This window comes from Erithacus rubecula, assembly GCF_903797595.1.
Source record: "Erithacus rubecula genome assembly, chromosome: 16".
NCBI lineage: Eukaryota > Metazoa > Chordata > Aves > Passeriformes > Muscicapidae > Erithacus > Erithacus rubecula.
The window spans coordinates 10,055,492-10,077,279 of NC_136668.1; the positions used below are offsets into that span (position 1 = coordinate 10,055,492).

The 21,788-nt window shown below is 47.3% G+C and overlaps 1 protein-coding gene across 1 annotated transcript; it reads left to right on the forward strand.

Moving 5' to 3' along the window:
* The first annotated feature begins 3,385 nt into the window (after positions 1-3,385).
* On the forward strand, positions 3,386-20,458 carry LOC306809087 (palladin-like). Its single transcript, XM_079320228.1, has 7 exons — positions 3,386-3,474; positions 16,079-16,152; positions 17,452-17,514; positions 18,059-18,200; positions 18,791-18,814; positions 19,479-19,598; positions 20,138-20,458. The coding sequence occupies exons 3-7, from the start codon at positions 17,452-17,454 to the stop codon at positions 20,398-20,400; spliced, it is 612 nt and encodes a 203-aa protein (XP_079176354.1). The 5' UTR covers positions 3,386-3,474; positions 16,079-16,152; the 3' UTR covers positions 20,401-20,458.
* The last annotated feature ends 1,330 nt before the right edge of the window (positions 20,459-21,788 follow it).

Here is a 21,788-nt window from a genome sequence, read left to right on the forward strand (position 1 = left end):
GCACCAAGGGGAAAACCCAGCTGGAGGAACCACTGTCATTGTGGGAAATGGAATGAGAGATGGTGGTGAGGGCAGTCCTGCCTGCTTCAGGTAGCTGAGGGAAAGGCCAGGATAAAAGATTCCTCTCTGGAAATAGCTGCAAAACCTAGACCCACATCCACAGGAGAAACTCACATAAAGCTCTGACATGTTTTGCAGAGCTGTATCCCAGTGCAGGCTGCAGAAAACCCAGCTAGGGCACACATCAGTGCAGTGTCTACAGATACCAGGGCTGGCAAGCACCCAACCATGCTCACCACTCCTCAGACTGCCTATGGACAAGCCTGTATAGCCCAGACTGGCACAGGTTTAAATTACAGTGGAAAATACATTACATACATCAAAATACCTGAAATTAAACCCCAGGGAGTGCTGCCAGAAAGCAGCACTGAGAGCTGTAAGGGCACCCAATAAAGCAGTGCCTCGAGGCAGCATCCAGTGATGTCTTCATTGCAACACTCTGAGGGAGCTTTAATCTGAGCCTAGCCAGTCTCCATGCTAAAATATTGTTCCTGGGATTCAGCATGTGGAGGGCAAGCAGGCACCTCTGCTAAGCTGGTTTCAGAAGTTAATACTGACAGATGACTGAGGATATCTGCCAGCAGTGCCACTTCTGTTATCTACTAACAAAGTTCCAAATTGCTCGTGCTCATCTGCAGTCCTTTCCCACCAGGCTTGCTCAATCCCCTTGAAGTCTACAAATATGCATAATAATTTAGAAGAGTATTTGGTTAATGTGGTCAGAGATAATCCGAATTTACAAGATGCCCATGATAAGCACCTAGGCTAAAACTGATGCTCTGTTTGGCTCACTGAGAACATCAGATCCTACATGGAACAACATCAGGAGAAAGGTCAAATGTGTCCCTGTTGTCCAAAAACAGCCCTCACACAAACCTGCACTGCTCCTCTGAAGCCAGAGGAACAGTAGCAGCCAAATTTGGGGTTGGAGCAGTGTACTGCTAGAGATGAAGGCAGCCCAGCCAGTGCAGTCTCAGACTGGGCTCAGTTTAATCAGGCTTGGCTGAGCCTGCTGGTGAGTCCAGTTTCAGACAGGTCTGACTGAGTGCAACCAGCCAAACCTGGCAGAGTACCAGAGTTCAGCACCCACGTGCAGTCCCCAGTGTGGGAGGGCAGGAGGGGAGGCTTGGGGAGACCCCAGGACCCACTCACAGCCCTGCACTGCCCTGGGACATCAGGAATGACACCTCCATGTGACTGAAGCCCCCCAGAAATGCTCACAAATGCTGATGTTCAACTTGCAATCATGTTCTCTGCCCTGCCTGGGGCTCTGCTGGAGGAAGAGCCCTGGCTGTCCCCAGCAATGGGCACTCTCACAGCCCTGCAGGTGGGTGCACCCCTGGCACCCCCTGCTCAGCATCCTCCCTTCCAGCACCCAGCCCCAGCCAGCCACAGGAGCCCTGGAGCTCTTTGGGAAACACCTGCTGGGACCTGCCAGCCTACCTGGAGCTTCCCTCTCCCCAAATTCACAGCACTGCCAAGCTCCCTCCCTATCCCAATCTCCCTTGTGACACAAGCTCCAGTTTATGCCCCACTTCTTCATGCAAGAGTGGAAAGATGTGCTGGATTTCCCCAGCAAGTGAGAAGTTTCTGCCTGAACTCTGAATACAACAGTCAGAATTAATGCAACTTTTACTGTCAAAACTACAGACATCAGCTTGCCACTGAAGATACTTGGCTTTTTTGGTTTTCTGGTTACCTGCACTCCTCATTCAGAAATCTCACTGGAAAAAAAAAAGAAAAAAATTTTAAAAGTCCCTATTCATCTGCTTCAGAGTTTGATGTGCAAATTGAAATGTCACTTCAGAGGCCCTTGACAAAGCAATTCAGGAAGAAGGGCCCCAGCATTTGTGGCCTTTGCACCTGCTGCTTTTCCATTTTGGGAAGGGTTTAAGATGGCTGGAATAGTCAGTCTCTTCCCACCACTCCTGCATTCAAAAAGCTTCAAAAGTTCATGTGGCAATTACTCCCCCAAGAGGTGAATAATAGTTTAAATTCCTCGAGCTGGATTGTCCAGTGAGGGGATCCTTGTAAATCCCATGGATTTGTGGCAGAATGTCTTGTCCAGAAGAAAGGAGCATCCCTGCATTTCACCCCATGCTGGAGGGCAGGGCTCATCCCACCCTTGAGCCAAAATGCTCTTGATACAACACAGTGACACAAAAAGTGTAGCAACAGCCATTAATAACAGTGCCAGGAGAGATGCTTCAGCAAAAAAGTAATTTACACCTTTTCACACAGCTTCTGAGACTTAGTGTGAATAAAGCATAAAGCAAGAAGGCAATGGGAAAAATTTGAGGGCTTGTGCTTGCAGAAAAGCTAACTACAAGTCGTGTTTTCAAACCAGGAATTGGGGAATCCCACAGAAGGTAACTAATTATTCCACACCTCACACTGCTGGGCAGGGTTGTGCAAAGCTGAGTTATTTCCATGGCCACAGAACTGATGAAGCCTGACCAAGCCAAGCCTGAACAGGATAAGCTCAGTCCAGCTCAGCCATGGAAGAGCACTGCAGTGGAGGCAGACAAGAACCAGTTTGTTTGTAGACACTAGCAGAGCACTGGGCAGCTTTGTTTGGGGATCCTGCCCTTTGTGCATCACACAAAGCAACTCCTCCCAGGGTTTGGGAGCACAGCAGCCCAACCACACTGCTGCAGTGACACTGGCATGGACACAGCCCTGCACTTCAGAAATGCCCTCACTGCTGCTGCCTCCCCAGGACACCCCACTGAACAGTGCACTTCGTGTGAAATTTAAGAGAATAAAGGCCCTGCACCTCTGCCATCATCACAACTTCCCTCCAGCTCTCACAAGCTTTGCACTGCCAAGTCTGGAGGGTGGTTACATGAGGCTGCTCGAGCCAGCTAGACATGTGCTGGCTCCACCAGGATATCTCCCTGCATTCTTCAGCATCTGGGAAGAAGCTCAGGTTTTCTTTATATCCCAAGTGAATAGGGAATTCCTTACATTCCAGATCTGTATAAGAGAGTCCTGCTTTTAATGAAGTTTTCCTACACTTCTCTTTCAGTGTAGAGAGCCACAATCGACCTGAGCTGGCACCTTTCCAGCACTCAAGGCTATTAGCATTTCAAATTATGAGCAATTACTGATCTGGCCACCGTTGTATCTCACAACACTGGACCTGTTTTGTTCTGGCTAATGGTGCCACCCTGTTGACTTTCAAACAGGCTGAAGGGAATAAATTGCTGCAGTTTATTCCCATACAGCTGACATTCCCGCCATGCCATCACTCACAAGCAGGGATCTGAACATTAGAAATGTAACCCACCACCCCAGACAGCCTCCAGACCTCAGACAGGAGCTGCTGGAGAGGAGACTTTCCACTTCAAGACTCAGCACTGACACACACTGCTGGCAGCAAGAGCCTCACAACCAAACTGATGGCTTATAGAGGTAAGTACCACTTTAATTTTGTACCATATTAACCATGTTCTCAGACTGTTTGAGGCTTTTCAGAAGTGGAGAATGATTAGAGGCAATGATAAGATTTTCCTTTTCAGAGAGCAACATTCCCCTTGCTGGCACACCAAGCTCTGCTCTCACCTTTAGGCTCATCAAGGGTGGTCACTTGAGCATCCTGGCAAACCAGGAGCTCCAAACCCACAGTACCCTTGGCTCAGTCCTGCTGCCTGCTTGAGCATCTCTTACCCTTGCCCCAGAAGCCCAGGCAGATTGTGCTTCCCAAGGCAAGAGAGGATTCCCCTGCCAGCCAGGGCAGCTCCACAGCAAGGACAAGGGGTGAAGCCATGACCAGCTCTGCCCCCTGAATCCCTCCCTTCACTCATGAGCTACTCTGCAGGCAGCCAGCCCAGCAGTGCTTCATTTAGTGTCCTGGGCTGAGAGAAGATGAAATGGTGCCCAAGACCCTCAGCTGTGATGGGGCCTGCGTTGTGCAGCAGAGCACCCACAGGCTCCAAAGCTGCTCCTAAACATGGCTCGTGGGCAGGGGAAAGAGAAAAGAGGTAGAGGTGATACAGCGAAGAAAGAGGCCAGAACATATAATACAACTTCTCAGAGGGTTTCTTTTCACAGCACTAAGAACTGCAGTTAATGCAGATAACCAGAACAACATCTGTGAATTTGGATTGAGTCTCACCCTGTGCTCCACCTTCCAGCAGCACAGGCTGCTCTGATTCTCTAACAGCACATTATTCACAGCCAGAAGTTCAGTGTCCTGCACTGTGCTACCAGAATACACCACTGGCTCTCCCTGTGCCCCAGCCAAGGAGCAAGGACAGCCTGTCTTGCCTCTGGGCAGGGCAGCAGCACAGGGTGAGCTCAGGCCATGGGTTCCCCTCCTGCCCCTAAGGCACAATGAACACCTGGCCCATCACCTGTAGCCTTAACCCAGAGGGGTGTGAGCATGGCCAGGGGAGGATGGGGGTGTGGAGCCTCCCAGCTCCCAAGGACAAAGCAGGGGAGGATCAAGTATTTCCTCAGCAGATCAGAGAGTGAGGCAAACTTGAGGGCAGGACCTGCCTCTTGAAAGGAACTTAATCCCTTTGTTGCCTGAATATCTTCTTTATCACGTTTTTCTTTTCAGTTGCATGAATTAACATACTATAATACATTATATGCAATAATAGGTTTGGGGTATCCACGAACTTTGTCCCTAACACTGTTATCTCCTAGAGAAATTCTGTGTTACTGCAAAAGGTAGCAAGAGAATTGAGTGGTGTGTCTTCACTGCCTGGGAGAGGAGCTTTGCCCACTTCCCACAAATACTATTAACAAGAACTGTATCTCAGCTCTACTCTGCTGCTAATTTAACCTATAGCATTTCAAACTCATTTACTGACCAGCTCTCTAAGCAGAAGCAAACTTTATTTTCAGCAGGGAGGGCAGGCAGACAAAGCCCTGGCTTTCCTGTGCCTCACAGTGCACACATGCCTTTCTATTGCCATTTCCTAATTTCCAAAGGTCCCAGAGGGCAAGGGACAGCCCCTTGCTGGGCTGCAGCAAGGCCTGGAGCACAAGCTGGAGCTCATAGCCACCCTGGCATGGCTTTGTGACAACTTTCCAATGCAGCTGGGTGCACATTAAATTAGGCATTTCTGCTTTTGAGAGACTTTCCAATAATAATATCAATTGCTTGTGGGATACTTGAGCTGAAGTTTGACACGTGCTACCTCTGCCATTCTCCAGAAGAGAGGAAATTAAAGCCTTTCTGTATTTTTAGGGATTTTCTACCCAGGAAGTTTGTCTTAGCTGCCAAAAAGAAGGTAATCCAAGCACACACTGAGATGGCTGCCTAGATGTGCTCTTGGCAATTAGCATGATATCTAGCAAATCAGCTTTTCACTGTAGAACTCCTTTTCACAAGAGAGGAACACAGGCAGTATGACCAGAAAACCTTTTCACTAGCAGGTGAAACAGCAATGCAATGGATTACAGGGTGAGAGAAACAGATAAGATGCCTCACTTTTCTGAAGAAATGGCATTAAAATCTAAGAGTTAGGCACTGCATGTCTATGGCTACAGATTTACAGCTCTGATTTATAATGAGTCAAGTGCAAGCTAAAATCAGGCCTTTGTGTGGAAATGAGCACATTTGCTTTAGCAATGCACTCGGGCTGCTCAACAGGCAGAGTTTTGTATGACACCAGCTGCTTCCATATCAAATGCTGCCCAGGCAGTTAAAATTAGCCTGATCCTATTTCTGGGGGGGTCTGGCTGTGCAGCCACTGCCTGTCTGTGCATGGGCTCCTGGCTGTGAGCAGTCACTGCCTGCCACCAGCCAGGCACACAGAGTCTGTGGGACCCAAAATGCCAAATTCACTGAAACCAGCCTTTCCTCCTCCTTGGACACGGGGTGACACATGGCACTGTCACAGGAGGTGCTTGGGACAGCTTGGATGGCACAGCCTTGATGCTAGCTGGGCACAAATAATGACCATTAGAACTCATTCTTCATTCAAGAAACATCTGTGGAAGTTATTTAATTTTATGCAATGCTTTCTGCCAGCTCAATTTTCTCTGAAATGGCTTGGGGTTTGTAAAGTTATTTCCTTATAAAAAGCTGCCTTTGACTGTGCAGTGACAGGTTAATTTAGGCAATTTGAACAAAGATGGTTTGGGGAATTGGTACCTTTAACTGCTTCATAGTCTACACCTTAGTTCTACACACAGGCTTCCAAACTACAGTGCTTAACAATATCCTGATTAGTTACACATTTTTAATGCATAATTTATGCTCTGTGAAAAAGCTTCCAGACAGGAATAGTTTTCTTTACCACATTTTACAGTGCAAGAGATAAGTCCTTGCTTTGAGTTTTGTGGTGATGCTGCAGCACATGCAACAAGCTGCTCTTCCTGACTTGGTTATATGTTACATTCTGACTCCCAGCAGTTTTGGGATAATTACCATGAGACCAGGTGTTGAATCAGAGCTCTTGGTGTAGACTCAAATTCTCTTTTAGATGCTGAAACTGCCCCAGCTTATTTGGTGAAGAAATCAGGGATTTCTGAGAGGACTGAGAACAAGTATTTGAGAGACACCAGCCCTGCCCCACTGTACAGTAGCCCTCCAGCCTCTGCAAGGCCCATGCAAAGGAAAAATTATGGAAAATGCCCTCCTCATGTTGGCATCACTGCACCAGCTGCCCCTGCTCCCTCTCTGCCAGCCTCACACCACAGCACCAACAGCCTGCTCTAGCATCATTTGGGAGGTGTTTGAGATTGCTCTGTGCTCAGGTGGCAGCAGAGGGAAGAGCTTTGCCCCAGCTGGGGCAGGAGCTGGCCAGAGACCCCCATCCTTCAGATGCTGTGCACCCCAGTCCCAGGCTGGCCAGCTCACAGCTCTGCTGTGGCATGGGGGGAGCCAGGTTTATGCAGCTCTGATACCCAGCAGTTGCTCCTGTGGTTCACATGCTCACCACAACCCCCCAGCTCCTGGGGGAACCCCAACCCTTGTTGTGCCCCCAGGAAGGCCCCTCTGGCCAGAACCTTCACCACCACCATGGGGACACAGGCACCACCACTCAGCAGACAGACAGACAGACAATTCTCTGACCAGGGAGCTAAAAACATCTTCTGGCATGTCAGGGAAACCAGAGATGAGAGAGCTTTAAATAGCACTCCTCCGAGCACACAGACTCCAGGGGATCCTGGGCTCCTGTTTAGTTGTGCTTGCTCAGATCTCCCCCCTGACTTCACTCTGGCTGGGGAAGTGCTGATCCTGTCCCAGGTGGTGAGCAGAGCTGGTGGAGCTGAGCTAGGACAAGATCCTTAGGGCAGAATTCACTGAGGGCACAGAGGTGATGGGGAGCCAAAGGATTATGTGCACAGCTCCCCTGCCTGGGGCAGTGTCTGGGAGGAGCAGCCTGTCACTGCCCTGCCTCCACTGCAGCCCCAGCAGCTCAGGAGACTCACTGGGACAAAAAGCTGACATTTCAGCAGGCTCAGGAGCTTGGGTTCATCTCTGGAGCTGCCAGCCTCGATGATTTCAGGTTTAGATGTCAGAAGCATCAGACCACCAGTCAGTAACCACTTGAGGCACACCTGTGTGACAGGAGATGACAGGAGCTACAGCAGGCACGTGCTGCTTTGCATAGCACTCTGGAGAAAAATGTTATGCAGGCTCTGCAAAAGCTACCCCACTTTCCTATTTGCATCTGAGTGCAAGAGAGCTAACTGCTGTCACTCTAGAGACATCCCATTTGATGTGTTCCCATCTGAGGATATACGTTAGTTACTTTTATTTCCATGCAAATGAAATCAGCTAAGTAAAATCATCGTGTTTGGGGACAGAAAAGGCTCTTTCTCCATTTTGGTAATTGCTACTATAGCAAAGACATCCTGTGATACAGGATGCTGTAGCAGTTGCAATCCTGCAGTGCTGTTCACAAAAATCCCTTTTTCTGGAGGAGGGGCACATGTAACAGATGTGGAGATCTGAACTGGCTGTGTTCTGCAGAAAATGCAAACGTAAGGGTACAGCCAGGGCAGCAGAGTCATCCTTGGGGCTCCAGATAGCAAACCCATGAGTCACAGTTACATGCACTGATCACACAATTCCCATCTCTAAGCCTGCTGGAATGAGAGCCACCTCCTTGGAAGGTGTGCCCCAGATGGGGCATGGGGCTGGACAGGCTTCTGGCCCTCCTCTCTGGCCCTGTTAACTTAATCTGCCTCTGACGTGCAGCAGAGTCATCACTGGGCCACGGTGGGGAGGTCAGCTCACTCACTGGCTGAAAAAAACAAGATGTGAGCTTTTGTATTATGGCTGAGGCTCTTCTTCATCACTGCCTGCAGGCACTGCTGTGGGAATGGGAGTAACTCTCCAGCAGTCTGCAGTGAAAAGCAGAGCTGGGATGGGATTTAGGAAGCAGAAATCCTGGAGACTGTGAGACTGGGGGTGTTTCCTCAGCTTTCAGGAAAGAATTGCATCTAGTTTTGTCACAGCATCCTAACTGCAGAGACAGCATTTACAGGTTCTTGAAACATTCATTCCATGGCACTGAATGGTCCATAGAATTCACATAAGGAACCCTCAAGATTCACCAAACAGCCTCTGGGCTGTGCCTGTGCCATGTGAATGCCAAAGATACTGCACAGGACAGCAGGCAGGAACCCAGGAGCTCGGGTTGCCCAGCAGACATGCTGCTGCTTGTATTCACACCTGAACATCCTCTGCAGGTCACAGAGGGCACCAGAGCCTTCATCCCAGCCCTGTAGGCTTCACATGTCAGGCAGTCTGGGCTCAAAATCCTTCTCACATCTCTGTAATGCTCTGGCATGCAAAGAAGTGGGGCAGGGGCAGGGGTTTTTATAGGGAAGAAAGGAAGGAAATTAGCAGGATTTCTGTTTGACATGAATACACTTTAACAAGTATGGAGCCTCACGACTTCAAGTGGAAGCTTAGCATCTCTTAAAATAAGCTCCAGGCATCTTTTAATGTCGGTGCTTAAAAGGGGATTTAGTCACTTGTTTCTAGGAACTCCAGTTTGATTCAAGTGTCCAATATCTGTCAGCAGTTCAGCTGTTATCCAAATAAGGGGAGGGAAAGCCAGGATTTTCCAGCCCTGAGAAACAGCTGTGCTCAGAAGAGGCACGTAATAGGAGGGATAAAATTAATGTCCCCCCTCCCTGGTGCCAGGAGGGGCTGTCCCTGGCAGTGTGTCCCTCTCGCTAGGCGGCCCCCAAGCCCTGCCACGGGCTCTGGCTGCCCAGGGACCCTCCACAGACAAAGGAGACTAGAAAGGACACTTATTGAGCCCCCATCTCATCATACCTGTGCTGGTTTGGAGGACAGGTGTCTGCTAAGAGAGCCAGGAGCCTCTGTCTGAAATTGAGAATGTAAACCCCTTTCCTTCAAATTATTAGAATTTTGAAATTAAGGGGCTCTCAGGCAAAGATTTGGGAAATAGGAATAACAGTTTTTTTACTAGGAAAAATTAAAATAGAAATACAATATTGCAAAGAACAAACCCAAAACACTGACAGTCAGAATCCAACCTGACGCCCCGTCAGTCAGTCAGGGTGTTGGCAGCAGTCCCATTCAATGGTGCCTGCATCCTCCTGCAGTGGCAGATATGGTTCATTTGGAGCAGTGCTCCTGTAGAAGGTGCAGTTTTCCTCTGAAGGTCCAGTGGTGATATGGAAGGGTCTGTTTTTCCTCTGGAATCCAATGAAAAAAGGCTACTTTGCTGTTCCAAATCTCAGTTTTTATTTAGGTATCAAAGGCTTGGCTCCTCCCCCTGGGTGGAGCATCTCCCAGTGGGATGATGTAATTTTGTCAGTCATGCAGTGGGAGTGAATGGCCCATTAACAGGAGATATCTTACTGGAGGAAGGATAGGTTGTGGGAAAGATAAAGATCACTGCCCCCGGTGGTTTTAACAGCTGGCCCATTAGCAGTTAATATCTCCCACAGAGAAAAGGATCACTGCCCCACCTGGTTTAACAGGTGGTGATAGAATACATACTTCTGGTCACACCCTGTATTGCAGCCTAAGACAATACCTCACTTGGAGAGGGACATGTGTGAGTATTTGCACACCTGCACCAACAGCCCACAGGCTCCTCGTCAGCCACAATCTGGGTGTGTTTGTCCACCATCTCATCAGGGATGTGCCTCAATCAGTTCCAAAATTAAGCTTTCTACTGTGCCCTTTCCTATATTAAGGCTGCAGTTGCTCAAATGCCATTACATTCTGAGTGCTGATGCTCTTTTCTTTGCGTCACTTGCCCTGTAAAATGGGGCAAAACCCAACTTAAACTTAGCAAAGACTTTGAAGCATGAAATACAGTACACTCATTCCAGCAGCCATGCTGGTCTCCATGCTTGATGGTCTTTGCTAATTCCAGAGGGAGCCTGTCCTTGCAAGCCAGCACATCTTTCTGCCCTTTCCAGCCCTTTCCAAACATGTAGAAAAATGCCCACAGGAATGCTAGACACAACTTTTGAGATGTAAATCTCCAACCTGCTTCATGGGAGGCATTAAAAGCTGAATTCACAGGAAATGAGCTTCTGAAATTGTGCTCTTTGGTGCTACCTATTCTGAAAATATGCCAAAAATAAAGGAGGTCTTTGAAATATACTCAGCTGTACTTCTACAATTTAGAAAGACTCTCAGCAAGCTTCATATCCAACCAGGATTCTGCAGTTTCTGTGAATACCTTACTAATAGCTACAATAGCCTCTTGCAGCTCTTTGACTATTTTCAGAATATCCCAGCTGATGCAAACCTGCTCCACTCCCCACCTGAAGTGCAGTGATTTTAAGAAATCATTCCACAAATCACAACTGCCTCTGCAACCCAACTGATCTTCTCAGGATTCTTGAAGCGTAGGAAGAGAAGCAAATAAAATCACTCTTTTCTCACTTCCTACAGAAGTCTCATTATTCACACTCCAGGAGCAACAGAGAAGCCACTTTCTAATCACACTTTCACACCACTAAGGAACTCACAACTAGAGAGCTCACTACTGAAGTGGTGACAATTTCCCTGTTTGCCATATGGCACAGAAGAAATACAGCTCCAGACTGAGCCTCCTGAAGCCCACTGCCATTGGGAGAGCCTCATTCTCTGCAGACCTACTCATATCTCTGCTAAGCCCTACAGAGTAGGGCCACAAGATACCCAAGTGTCTAGCACACATTCCCAAAGCTTGAACACCTCTATGAAAATGAGTAGCACCATCAGGTACATGCAGATGGCTTGCAAAATGCATCAGTTCCAAAGTGATTGAAAGTTGAGTGTTATCCTGTGTATCCATTCAAGCTTGTTTTTAAAATAAAAGACAAGCTGGTACATTAATGTGATGTTGCAGTCTAGCTCTGCCTCACTTCAAGAGTTTTTAAATGTACTCCTCCCCTCTACACACACTCTTTGCAATGCAATGTATTTCAGATCCAGCAGATGCTCGTCTTGTTCCTAAAACAGGTTTAATGTGTTTTCCATGATCTAAACACCTGGCAGAAGGGCTCTGTGCAGATTTAATACTTTCCTAGCCCTGTGTTAAATTTGTCCTAGTGTTGCATATAGCATAATTCTGCAGCCATGTCAACTATTCAGGTAATGCCAGAACGTCGTCATTACGGTTTGTGTCAACAGCGTGATCTGTATGTACCTTGTAATCATTCTGGTGTTGGGTTGCAAAGGTCCTTGGGCTCTTCATTTGGCTGAGTCTAATTCTGTCCACTTCACAAAGATCTAGAGTTACACTAAGTAAAGGTTGACATTTACATGAGACACTAGGACTGCTAGAATGACTCACCAAGGTAAAACCTTGGCTAGATATTCTTTCAAGGGCGTAAATTGTAGGGTGATGACTTTTCACAGACTCATAAAATCACAGAATAGTTTGGGTTGGAAAGGATTTTAAAGACCATCTTGTCCCAGCTCCCTTGCCACGGGCAGGGACATCTTCCACTCAATCAGGTTGCCCCAAGCCTTGCAGTGTGGCCTTGAACATCTTCCTTAGGAAACTTCTTTGCTTAGCAAGGCAAACACAGACAGAGGAGCAGGTCACACACAGAGCTCCTCAGGATGTGGGATCAGCATCTTCAAAGTCTGAGAACTGACTGGTACAGACGACTGGAGCATCACTCATAAGGAAAAGGAGATGTGCCAGAGAGAAAACATATACCTCAGAATGACCTTCCAGTGTTTTCCTGAAAGTTGAATGACCTCCTCTCATTTTCACTGCTGAGCTGGAGAGTGACACACCCAGGACAGCTCTGGCCTCCTACAGAAGCCCAATGTTTGAGCCACGTGAAACCAGTTAGTACTAGCAGGGCTAGCATTACAGCCAGTGTCCAAATGCTCTCAGGACATTTACTCTCCCAAATACACTCCACCCTTTAAAGCAGCACCAGATGTCATGTTCAGCAGGCTTGAAAGTCTCCTGGTTTACTAAATATCCTTGCCCAAAGTTCATTAGGTGTCAATCAAAACCAGATAATTCAGACTAAAGCGATGACTGTCCCACTGAGCACTGAAGCTCATAAGCCTTTTATCATTTCCTATGAACTCTCCTTTACTTAAATCAAATATTGTCAGTGAGATCATCCGGCACACTCATGAGAAGCAAACTATGAAATAGAAGGACCACACAAGAGGAGGTGAGAGCAGAGCATCTAACATAAACCATGTGTGTGAAGATGAATTTGTCTATAGAGGTGCTGCCAGCAACGTGGATTTCAAGGATGGCTTCTGCTCTTTAGCAGACACCTACAGCAGCCAAGAACAAACAGAATCCCAGTGATGGGGTCTGCACTCAGCTGAACTGACAGGATCTGCTCTGATGAGAGGTTAACCCAGCCTTTCTCAAGCACTGGCAGCTGCAGCAGCCCACGTAGAGCTGCCTGTGTTCACTGTGGGAACTCTGACTGCCTGGTGTGCCACAGGGCAGCGGGCCAGGCACACTTGCAGCCCTGACAGCCACCATCCCTTGGCCATGGTCTCTGCCCCGTCAGGAGTCTTAGCAGCAATCGAGGAACTAATGCCATGCAACTGAGTAACTGTCCTGAGCACCAATTCACAAGCTGGTGCTATTCCTGCTTAGTGCTAAAGTTCAGTGCCTGTTTCATCATACTGGAAACTTGTCAGGAGCTGTTCTTATTCAGTTCAGTAGAGCAACTTCCCTCCAAGACCTTGCTCCTCACTCCAGATACAGCATGTCCAATCCTCCTGCAGCACCTCACTGTGCTGTGTCCTAAACCACAGATAGCCACCATTCCCCTGACCACTGCACAACCTCTGTGCATGACCTGTGTGAGTCCAGGCTGAGCATGGATGGAGACAGCAGGACCTCAAGGATGATGGCAATTCCAAGGATAATGAAGTCTTTTGTTGTGCAGAAAAGGAAGGGGCTATGATCCTCCAATGCAGTTTTGTTAATGGTGTCTCTCTTTAAAGGGACACTCTTTAAAGCAGATATATCAGTCCAGGAACTCCTTTCATAATCTGAACATTTTTCATCACCCTTTTTATTTGGAGGCAAATAGAAAAAACCCAAATCATCCAACATTCCAGGTCCTGAAAGCTGCCTGTACCAACTGTTGCCTGATAGGCTGGAAGGCAGCACTGCAACCAGCACCACAGGAATTGCACACCTGCAGTCCAGCACTGCAACCAGCACCACAGGAATCTGCACAGCTGCAGTCCAGCACTGCAACCAGCACCACAGGAATTGCACAGGTGCAGTCCAGCACTGCAACCAGCACCACAGGAATTGCACAGCTGCAGTCCAGCACTGCAACCAGCACCACAGGAATTGCACAGCTGCAGTCCAGCAATGCAACCAGCACCACAGGAATTGCACAGGTGCAGTCCAGCAATGCAACCAGCACCACAGGAATCTGCACAGGTGCAGTCCAGCACTGCAACCAGCACCACAGGAATTGCACAGGTGCAGTCCAGCACTGCAACCAGCACCACAGGAATTGCACAGCTGCAGTCCAGCACTGCAACCAGCACCACAGGAATTGCACAGCTGCAGTCCAGCAATGCAACCAGCACCACAGGAATTGCACAGGTGCAGTCCAGCAATGCAACCAGCACCACAGGAATCTGCACAGGTGCAGTCCAGCACTGCAACCAGCACCACAGGAATTGCACAGGTGCAGTCCAGCCAGGGTTGGCTTGCAGTGGGAACCCAGGGCAACCCAGAAACATTGGTTTCCCAGGCACTGCTTCCACATCCAAGGGTTTGGGATTATCCAGCAGCCCTTGCATCACAGCACAGCCTTGTTGATATAGCCTCATGATATAACCTTGGAGAGAAGCCATCCTTGAACTGCTTGAGAGACATTTATAAATCAAGAGCAACAGCTAGAAATATGAAGGCCCTGGGTGGTCCAAGTCCATGGGTAACTGTGCCTGGGGCCCACAGAGCTCAGTAACACACGGCAGGTGTGAATGAGACACACTGGGATATGCTCTTATTTTAACCAGGCAAATCCAACTAGACTGCAAAATACACATCATGGTAATTGGGTGTCACTGTTTTGGAGAGTGCCAGAAAGCAGAAGAGAAAGGGAACAGATCTCAAGTAAATTATTTGTACCAAAGAGCTATGCACAGCCTCTGAGGAATTCAGACATGTACACTGAATTTATTTTATAAAATGGGTTATTTGTAGCCTGCTGACCTCTTCAAGGTGGCTAAATCCCACCCTGCTGAGGTATCTCTGTCTCTCTACACCAGGTACCCACCTGTAACTCCACCAGTATGTCTCCCAGACAGGGTGACAGTCAGCTGGAATATCTCAAATTCGCAGTTACTCTATGTAATGCCTGACAAAGTCTCTAAGTGCCAAACTCTACCATGTGAGATCAACAAGGGTAAGATCCAAACCCTGAAGAAACACCCACACTGCTCTGACTTAGAACACTGCCAGGGTGCCAGAAAACAACTACAAGAGAGTTAAGATGCCAAGCCATGATCTCTCAGATGTGGTTCTTCACAGACAGCAAGCACAAAGCAAAGCTGCCACACAGGAGTGGCTCAGGCAAGGAGCTCACAGGGGAGCACTACAGTGGCTTTAGCAACTGAGTATTCAACAGCAAATAACAGCTCTGCAAACATCTGCCAGTACCTTCAGGTGCTGCCTGCATGGCCACAGGCTCAGGCACAGACACAGGGCTTTGCTGTACCAGCACCTGCCACCAGACAACACTGAATTTGATGCCACAGGCACCAGGAGAGGGTGGAAGCTGCCCTAATGGATGGGGAATGCAAATCCCTCACTTCTGCTCACGAGGATTGCATCACAGCAGAGAGCAGCAGGGAACCTCCACAGCTCTTGCAGCCAGCAGAGCACCAGCTCAGGCATTCCCATGTCTTCTCCTGGCTGGCAAACCAGGCTCCATTCCCTCCCCACACTGCAGGCACAGGAGCACTGTCACCACGTGTCCCAGATGCTGCTGTCCCTCACCAGAGCCCCAGTTCCAGAGGCAGAGTGTGTGACAGCAGCAGTGCTGCTGTTCCTGCAGGGTGTTTGTCAAGGCTGGCCTCTGTCCTGTGCAGATGGCCCAGGAGAGCAGGGTTGGTATCCTGTGGTACACCAGCAAGAACAATCCCTCCTGCTACAGCAAAAGGGAAACAAAAATTACACCTGTAAACCTTTAATTACCATGGTGAGCTATTAAGATCTCAAGAACTACTTTTTCTGTGTCAAGGCTACAGTCTTCATGCAAAAGAAACTAGCAGCTGGTTTATGAGATTCCATGTTCACTTTCACTAAAGTAGCAAGGGGTTTTTTTTGGACTTTCCCATCCAAATGCAGGAAACCCTAGTTCCCGCATGAAGCCAGGTTTCATATGTAACTGGGGTCTTCTATAGAGGTGTGCATTAACAATCTTGTTAAAGTGTCTCCATGCTCTGGAGGTGACCTGAGCCTCCTCTCAAATACTCAGGATGCTTCTATTTCCTCTGGCATCTCTGTGTGACCTCAGGCAGCCTGTGCTCAGTTCACAAAACAGGCATTGCTGTGTTGTAAGGAAGAGGGGATAGTTCTAAACATACACTGCTTTATGTTTGTCTCTGCAGGTTCTTAGGGTAAATCTGAGGGCTAAGCCTCCTTGCAAGTCTCAGCATCCTGTTGGGGTCAGAGGAATGTCACAGTAAGTGTAAATATTATTGGATCAAGTATATTCAGCCTCCTAAAGCCTCTGTCTCCATCCTGCCCTGTTTATTTTTCCCCACACACGAGGGAAAAGCAGAGAGCCACCAGTGGTTTTCTGACCATTGGTTCCTCAGCCAGTGCAGTCTCTCACAACCATTCAGTGCACTAGAGTTACACCACTTTAATTCAGCTTATCTATTGACACTCAAAGAGCAGGTTACACACGTTTTAAATTATTATTTACAGCATTCTAGAACTATTTTGCAAGGGTCAGCTCAGGCTCATCTTCAGCAAGTGTCTAAGAGGCAAGGGTCAGCATGAATATCAAAGTCTGGACCCTAAGCTCTTGAAAAGGGGTTTCTGGCTTGGAGCATTTCCTGGTCAGAATTGCCAAGAAGTGAGGGAGCAGGTGAGGAGGCTGGAAATGCCCAAAGGCATTTGTATTTCAAGTTGTATTTCAAAGATTCACTTCAAAACAGAGAGCTGGTTTAGAGCACCTCTGTGGCCAAGAGCTGGGAAGTTCAGAACACCTAGAGACAGATTCACATCTTAACTCAGGCTGGGAGGCAAAGAGATGAAAAGATGGGTTATTTCAGAGATAAAGCTATGAAAAAAGGCCAGTGTCACAGCAAAATAAGCCCAAACACTCCAGTTGCACATTTATGGGCAAGACACATGGTTCCAAAGCTATATTAGACAGAGATGTGTGCACATCAACACTTCACCATGGAACAGCACATATCTTGCACTGCAAATATTTGATCATCTCAAAAACCACCTTTCTTGCTTAATCAAGAAAGCCTTACTGGAACTTCTGTGACAGCTGAGCTCTAAGAAAGGATGTCAGGACAGAATAGAAAAATCCTGCTCATTTCTCTACATTCAGCCTCACTGCAGCAACCACAGACAGGACACAAACCAGGAAGAGCCAGACCTGGGATCAGCTGAACGGGGTCAGGATCTGTGTGGAAGGGGAGGGACAGATTCTGGCAGCAGCACTGATCTTACACAGAGGCTGCAAGCTATGAGCAGATAATTGGCTTAAAGCTCTGAGCAGCAATTGCTGGTTATCAGCTCCTCTTCCCACTAAGGTGGTGTCTGCAGGCCAGGGAGTTGTTTCCTCTTGAAACACCTGAGCAGAGGAGAATCTCCATGGGGTGTTAACTAGTCCAGAACATGAACAACACATAAAACACTCTGAAGTTTCTTTTCCTTCAAAGTAAAGTGCCAGCAACACAGCTAGGCTTCTGCATGTGAAAAATTCAATCTACAAAAATCTCTTTTATTTGCCATCTAGATGCAGAGTCCCTCTCTGAGCCTGGCTGGGTCTGCCTATGGAACCACACCTGTGTTTACAAAGGTAAAGAGCACAAGTTGTCTGAACAACATAGCCTACCCTGTAAATACCAGCATTAGATTTTGCATTTTGTTGTTCCATCAGAAAGTATTTCTAGGCTGGAACATTGGTTCATTTACAATTCAAAAAGGCTAGAATAATTCATTAGTGATGCTATCAAACTAACATCTGAATTGGTAAATTATCCAGACAGACAGAACCACATAGGAATTCATGTCATTTATTTCCTGAAAAGGAAGTAAAGGCTGAAGTGGAAACCTCTCATTGTAACCACCCTTATTATATTGCATCCAGTGGAATAGATGTTTTTCCTGCATTTGTATCTTTAAATGCACAAGCAAGGCTTTAATGAGTGCTGGTCTTCTGGTGAAAAAATTTCAACTCACAACCCACTGCAAATGAATTTAAAATTCTGACAACTATTTTAAGTAAAATGAAAATACAGGCAAGACCATCTTCCTCACTGAAGGGTGTATCACCTCCTAATGAATGCTACAATGAGGAAATACTCAGATCAGACATTTAACACAAATATTTTCTCCTCCAGGGCCTGCAGAACATAAGAGCTACCAAGGGCCAGCTGGTGGTGTTTGAGTGTCGTGTTCACTCCTCTCCCCCCCTGCAGGTGCACTGGTACAGGGAATATGATCAGATCATGGATTCTGCTGATTTCCGAATCCTGAGGAAAAGTAGGTGCTGCTGCCCCTGTTGGATGGGCAGATATTGTACTGGGACAGGGAAAAGACAGGAATGAGAATGGCTATAGAGATCAGGTCATTCACAGAAGAGAGTTAAGTTTAAAGTGTCAGATGCCCTGCAGTGACAGGCTGCTGCACAGTCTGCACCTCCCCTGGCCTTGCATGGGTGGGTCAGGCACAAGGGGACATTCCAGGCTGTTAGTTATTAATGAGCCATGGAAGCATTGTCACCATATCCTGATGGACTCAGGGGAAAAAGCATAGCCTCATTTCAAACAATTCTTACACTGCCAGGATGAGCTCAGAGCTCCAGAGGGACAAACCCACAGCAACCAACCCCAAAGTCAGTCAAGCTCTCTGTGTATGACCTCAGTGCAGAGGTGTTTGCACCACCAGCTTCCCCAGCCACACCTGAGCCTTCCCTGCTCAGATTCTGTTCCTTGTGATGGACAGAAGGGAGATGATTCCCTTGTAAGCAGGGTGACAGCTGAGGTGGGAAAGGGGGTGAGGGCTGAAGGATTTGGGGTTTTTTCATTTTGACATTATACTAATTTAAATTCTTTCTATCTTATCTTGAACAGAGGCTTGTTCATCAGCAGTTCCTGGTAAGTACACTGGCAATTTTTTTTAGACTCCTCACCACACTCAGTATTTCTCACCTCATCCAAAATAAAATAATAATGTCCAAAGGTAGCCAGGAGACAATAGTCAGGCCAAGAGCTTTCAAGGTCTTAATTTTTGGTTTTTTGCTGCAAGCACCTGAAAGGCCCTGATTTTTTTCTATGACACTTGGAAAAATACATCAATCCTTTTACATTCAGCCAATGAAGAGTACCCTATGCTATGAGGAAGCATATCAAACATTCTGACCTATAGTCTTTCAAACTTGTGCAAGAAAATACAGAAATTAGCAAAAAAAAAAAAAACCAACCAAAAAATAAAAAAAACAACTAACCAACTAAAAAAAAATACAAAACAAAACAAAAAACCAGCAAAACAAAACCACCAAAATCCCCCAAAGAAGCAAGCAAACAAACAAACAAAACATCCATTACAAAAAATGCACTTTGTTTCATTAATGTCACAAGAAGAGTCTTCTCTAATCTTGCTCCTTCTAAACCCCTTGAATTCCTATGCCCTCTACACCACATTTTTGCACTTTATTGGTGTTAATCCCCATCACTAAGTAAAGAGTCCTGTAAAGAGCAGTTCCTACAATTAATGTTTGCTTCTTGTGGTACAACATCATGCCTGAATCTCTTATTTCAGAGGAAGTCTGCACCCTGGTTATTACAGAAGCTTTTCCAGAAGACTCTGGAATATTTAAATGTGTTGCTGAAAATGAATTTGGGTCTGCAGCATCCAGTGCACATCTCTCTGTTTCCCCAGGTAAGCACATGGATTTCTGTGTTGAGCAGCTAAGCACAAAAGAACTTGCTGCTGTTCAACATCAGGCAGAATTACAGATATTTCCCAAGCAGAAGACAGACCCAAGCAATGTTGTAGGCTTTAGAGAAGTGCCCCAAAAACATAGTCTGCTTGGGGACCTCTCAAATCTGGATGCAAATTGTTCTGTGTTTGTGCTTTTGGTCCCTCTTCTTCCTGGGTCAAGGTTGACAAGGTGAAGATGTTGCTTCTCTCAGAGGAGTTATCCTTGAGATTCATCCCTCCAGGGATCCAGCTTGGCCCAACACATTGGCTGTGTCTATTCCTTTTATTGTACCACCTGGCCTGTGGTGGTACAGGTACAGAAGCCCTGGCCAGAAGTCAGGTTTGGCTCATGCAGCTCTGCAGGTTCAGTCTGTGCAGAGCAGAGTGAGCCTCACCCACCTGCTCAGACATCCCAGTTTCCCATCCCCTGCTATTGCAGTGCTGTTCTGCTGAGCCACCACTGCTTCCTGCCTGACGTGGGACAATTGTACTTGCAGGAGCTAAAGAGCTGGAAAGCTTTGGGGGAGCTGCCCCCAGGGCAGCTGTGCAGGTCAGCATGAAGAAGCCCTCCTTCCCCAGGAGCAGCCAAGCAGGAGCCAAGGACAGAGGGGCAGCTGCTGTGCCATCCTACAGCCCAGAGAGCCCCGGGCTGGCCACTCGAGCAGCAGCCACAAGCTTTGGGCAGAAGGGCTCCAGGAGCCAAGCTGAGGATTTCCATGGGGATTATGAAAATGCACCTCAGGCTTCGCCTCTGCGGTAAGACAGAGAGAAAATCACATCCCTGGGTCAGCTCTGTAGACCAGCCAAGGAATGAACTGCCCAGTGAGCCCAGCTGCACACTCCAGTGCCCCTGCCCTGGCAGGGATCAGCACATGCAGCTGTTTGCCTGGGTGACAATGACAATGCCAGCACCAGCCTGGCAGCACAGGCTGCGTTTGACCAGGTGTGTAACCACCTAAAGCAACAGGGAAGTGCCTGATGTGGTTTGCAGGAGTGCCTGTCTGTGGGTAACTTAAAAGCATCACCTCAAATAATTGTCCTCTAGGAGACCTTTGACCCCACAGCAGAGCACGAGGCAAAGGTCACAGTACCTGGGAAATCTCAAGGTTCTGTTGCCACCACTTTCCTCAGTGGCCTTGGCCAGTGGCATCACCTCATGTTTCTGTTTCCTATTCTGAAAGACAGCAATAAAACTAAAGATCCTGTAAGTGTGATGCAGCCAGGACTATGTGGGGGAAAACCACTGAACCAGTGACCCACTGGGTAGAAGGAAAACTGTCCCGTGCCCTGGTAGGGACACTCCCTGCTCAGGAGATGGAGATTCTCCCTCAGTAATAGAGTATTATAACAAGACTTGATCAAATTTCTATCCCAAATGCAGCTCTCAAGTCGCTGTACACTTATTGCATTATCAGTTACTGCATTATCAGTTATCCTGTTTGTTTGCTCCAGAGAAACAAAACAGGTTAGGATGCACAGATGGGTGATGTCATCCCCATTTCTGGAGGGTTTCTCTGGGGTTTATAGACACAATAATGACCTCGAATGGACAGTTCAGTGCAGCAGAGGATTCCCTCAGTCCTGTTAGTGACACTGGGAGCTGGGAGTGTGCCTGCTGTCCCTCTGAGTGCAGCCTGCAGCTCAGGGATCCTGTTACAGACTGTGCAAACGCCTGTCCCTGACAGAGAGTACTCCCTGGATTAGAGATTATTTTTGGATCTACTCAGCCATTTTAACTAAACCAGTTATTTTAACAATTCTGAACACCTTCCTTCAAATTTTACCATGGGTGAGGTCATGTTTCAATATAGATGTCTCCATGCAGGAGATTTTTTGCTAAATCACTGAGTAAAAATGATTTTGCTTCAATAACCAGAATGCAGATCATTAAGAGGAAGCTCTCAGTTTGGCTTCAAGCCTTTCTATGAAATCCAAGCTTGCTCCAGGCAAATTAGCTTGGACTCTAAGCAGACTCTAATGCATAAAGGAATTTACCATACCACCAAAATCAGCCGTGTAATAGCTGAAAATGTAGGTTGCATATGCATATATATATATAAACAAAAACATTAACAAGTCCAGACTTTGGACACATCTCAAAATACAGAGAGAAACCATCACAATTTCTAGATATACCCATCTATGAGA

Bases quoted from the DNA above. Each gene is read 5' to 3' on its own strand.
- LOC306809087 (XM_079320228.1), top strand. From the start codon at position 17,452: ATGCAGAGTCCCTCTCTGAGCCTGGCTGGGTCTGCCTATGGAACCACA. The intron at 17,515-18,058 runs GTAAAGAGCACA...TTTCTCCTCCAG, and splicing joins CCACACCTGTGTTTACAAAG to GGCCTGCAGAACATAAGAGC. The intron at 18,815-19,478 runs GTAAGTACACTG...CTCTTATTTCAG, and splicing joins TTGTTCATCAGCAGTTCCTG to AGGAAGTCTGCACCCTGGTT.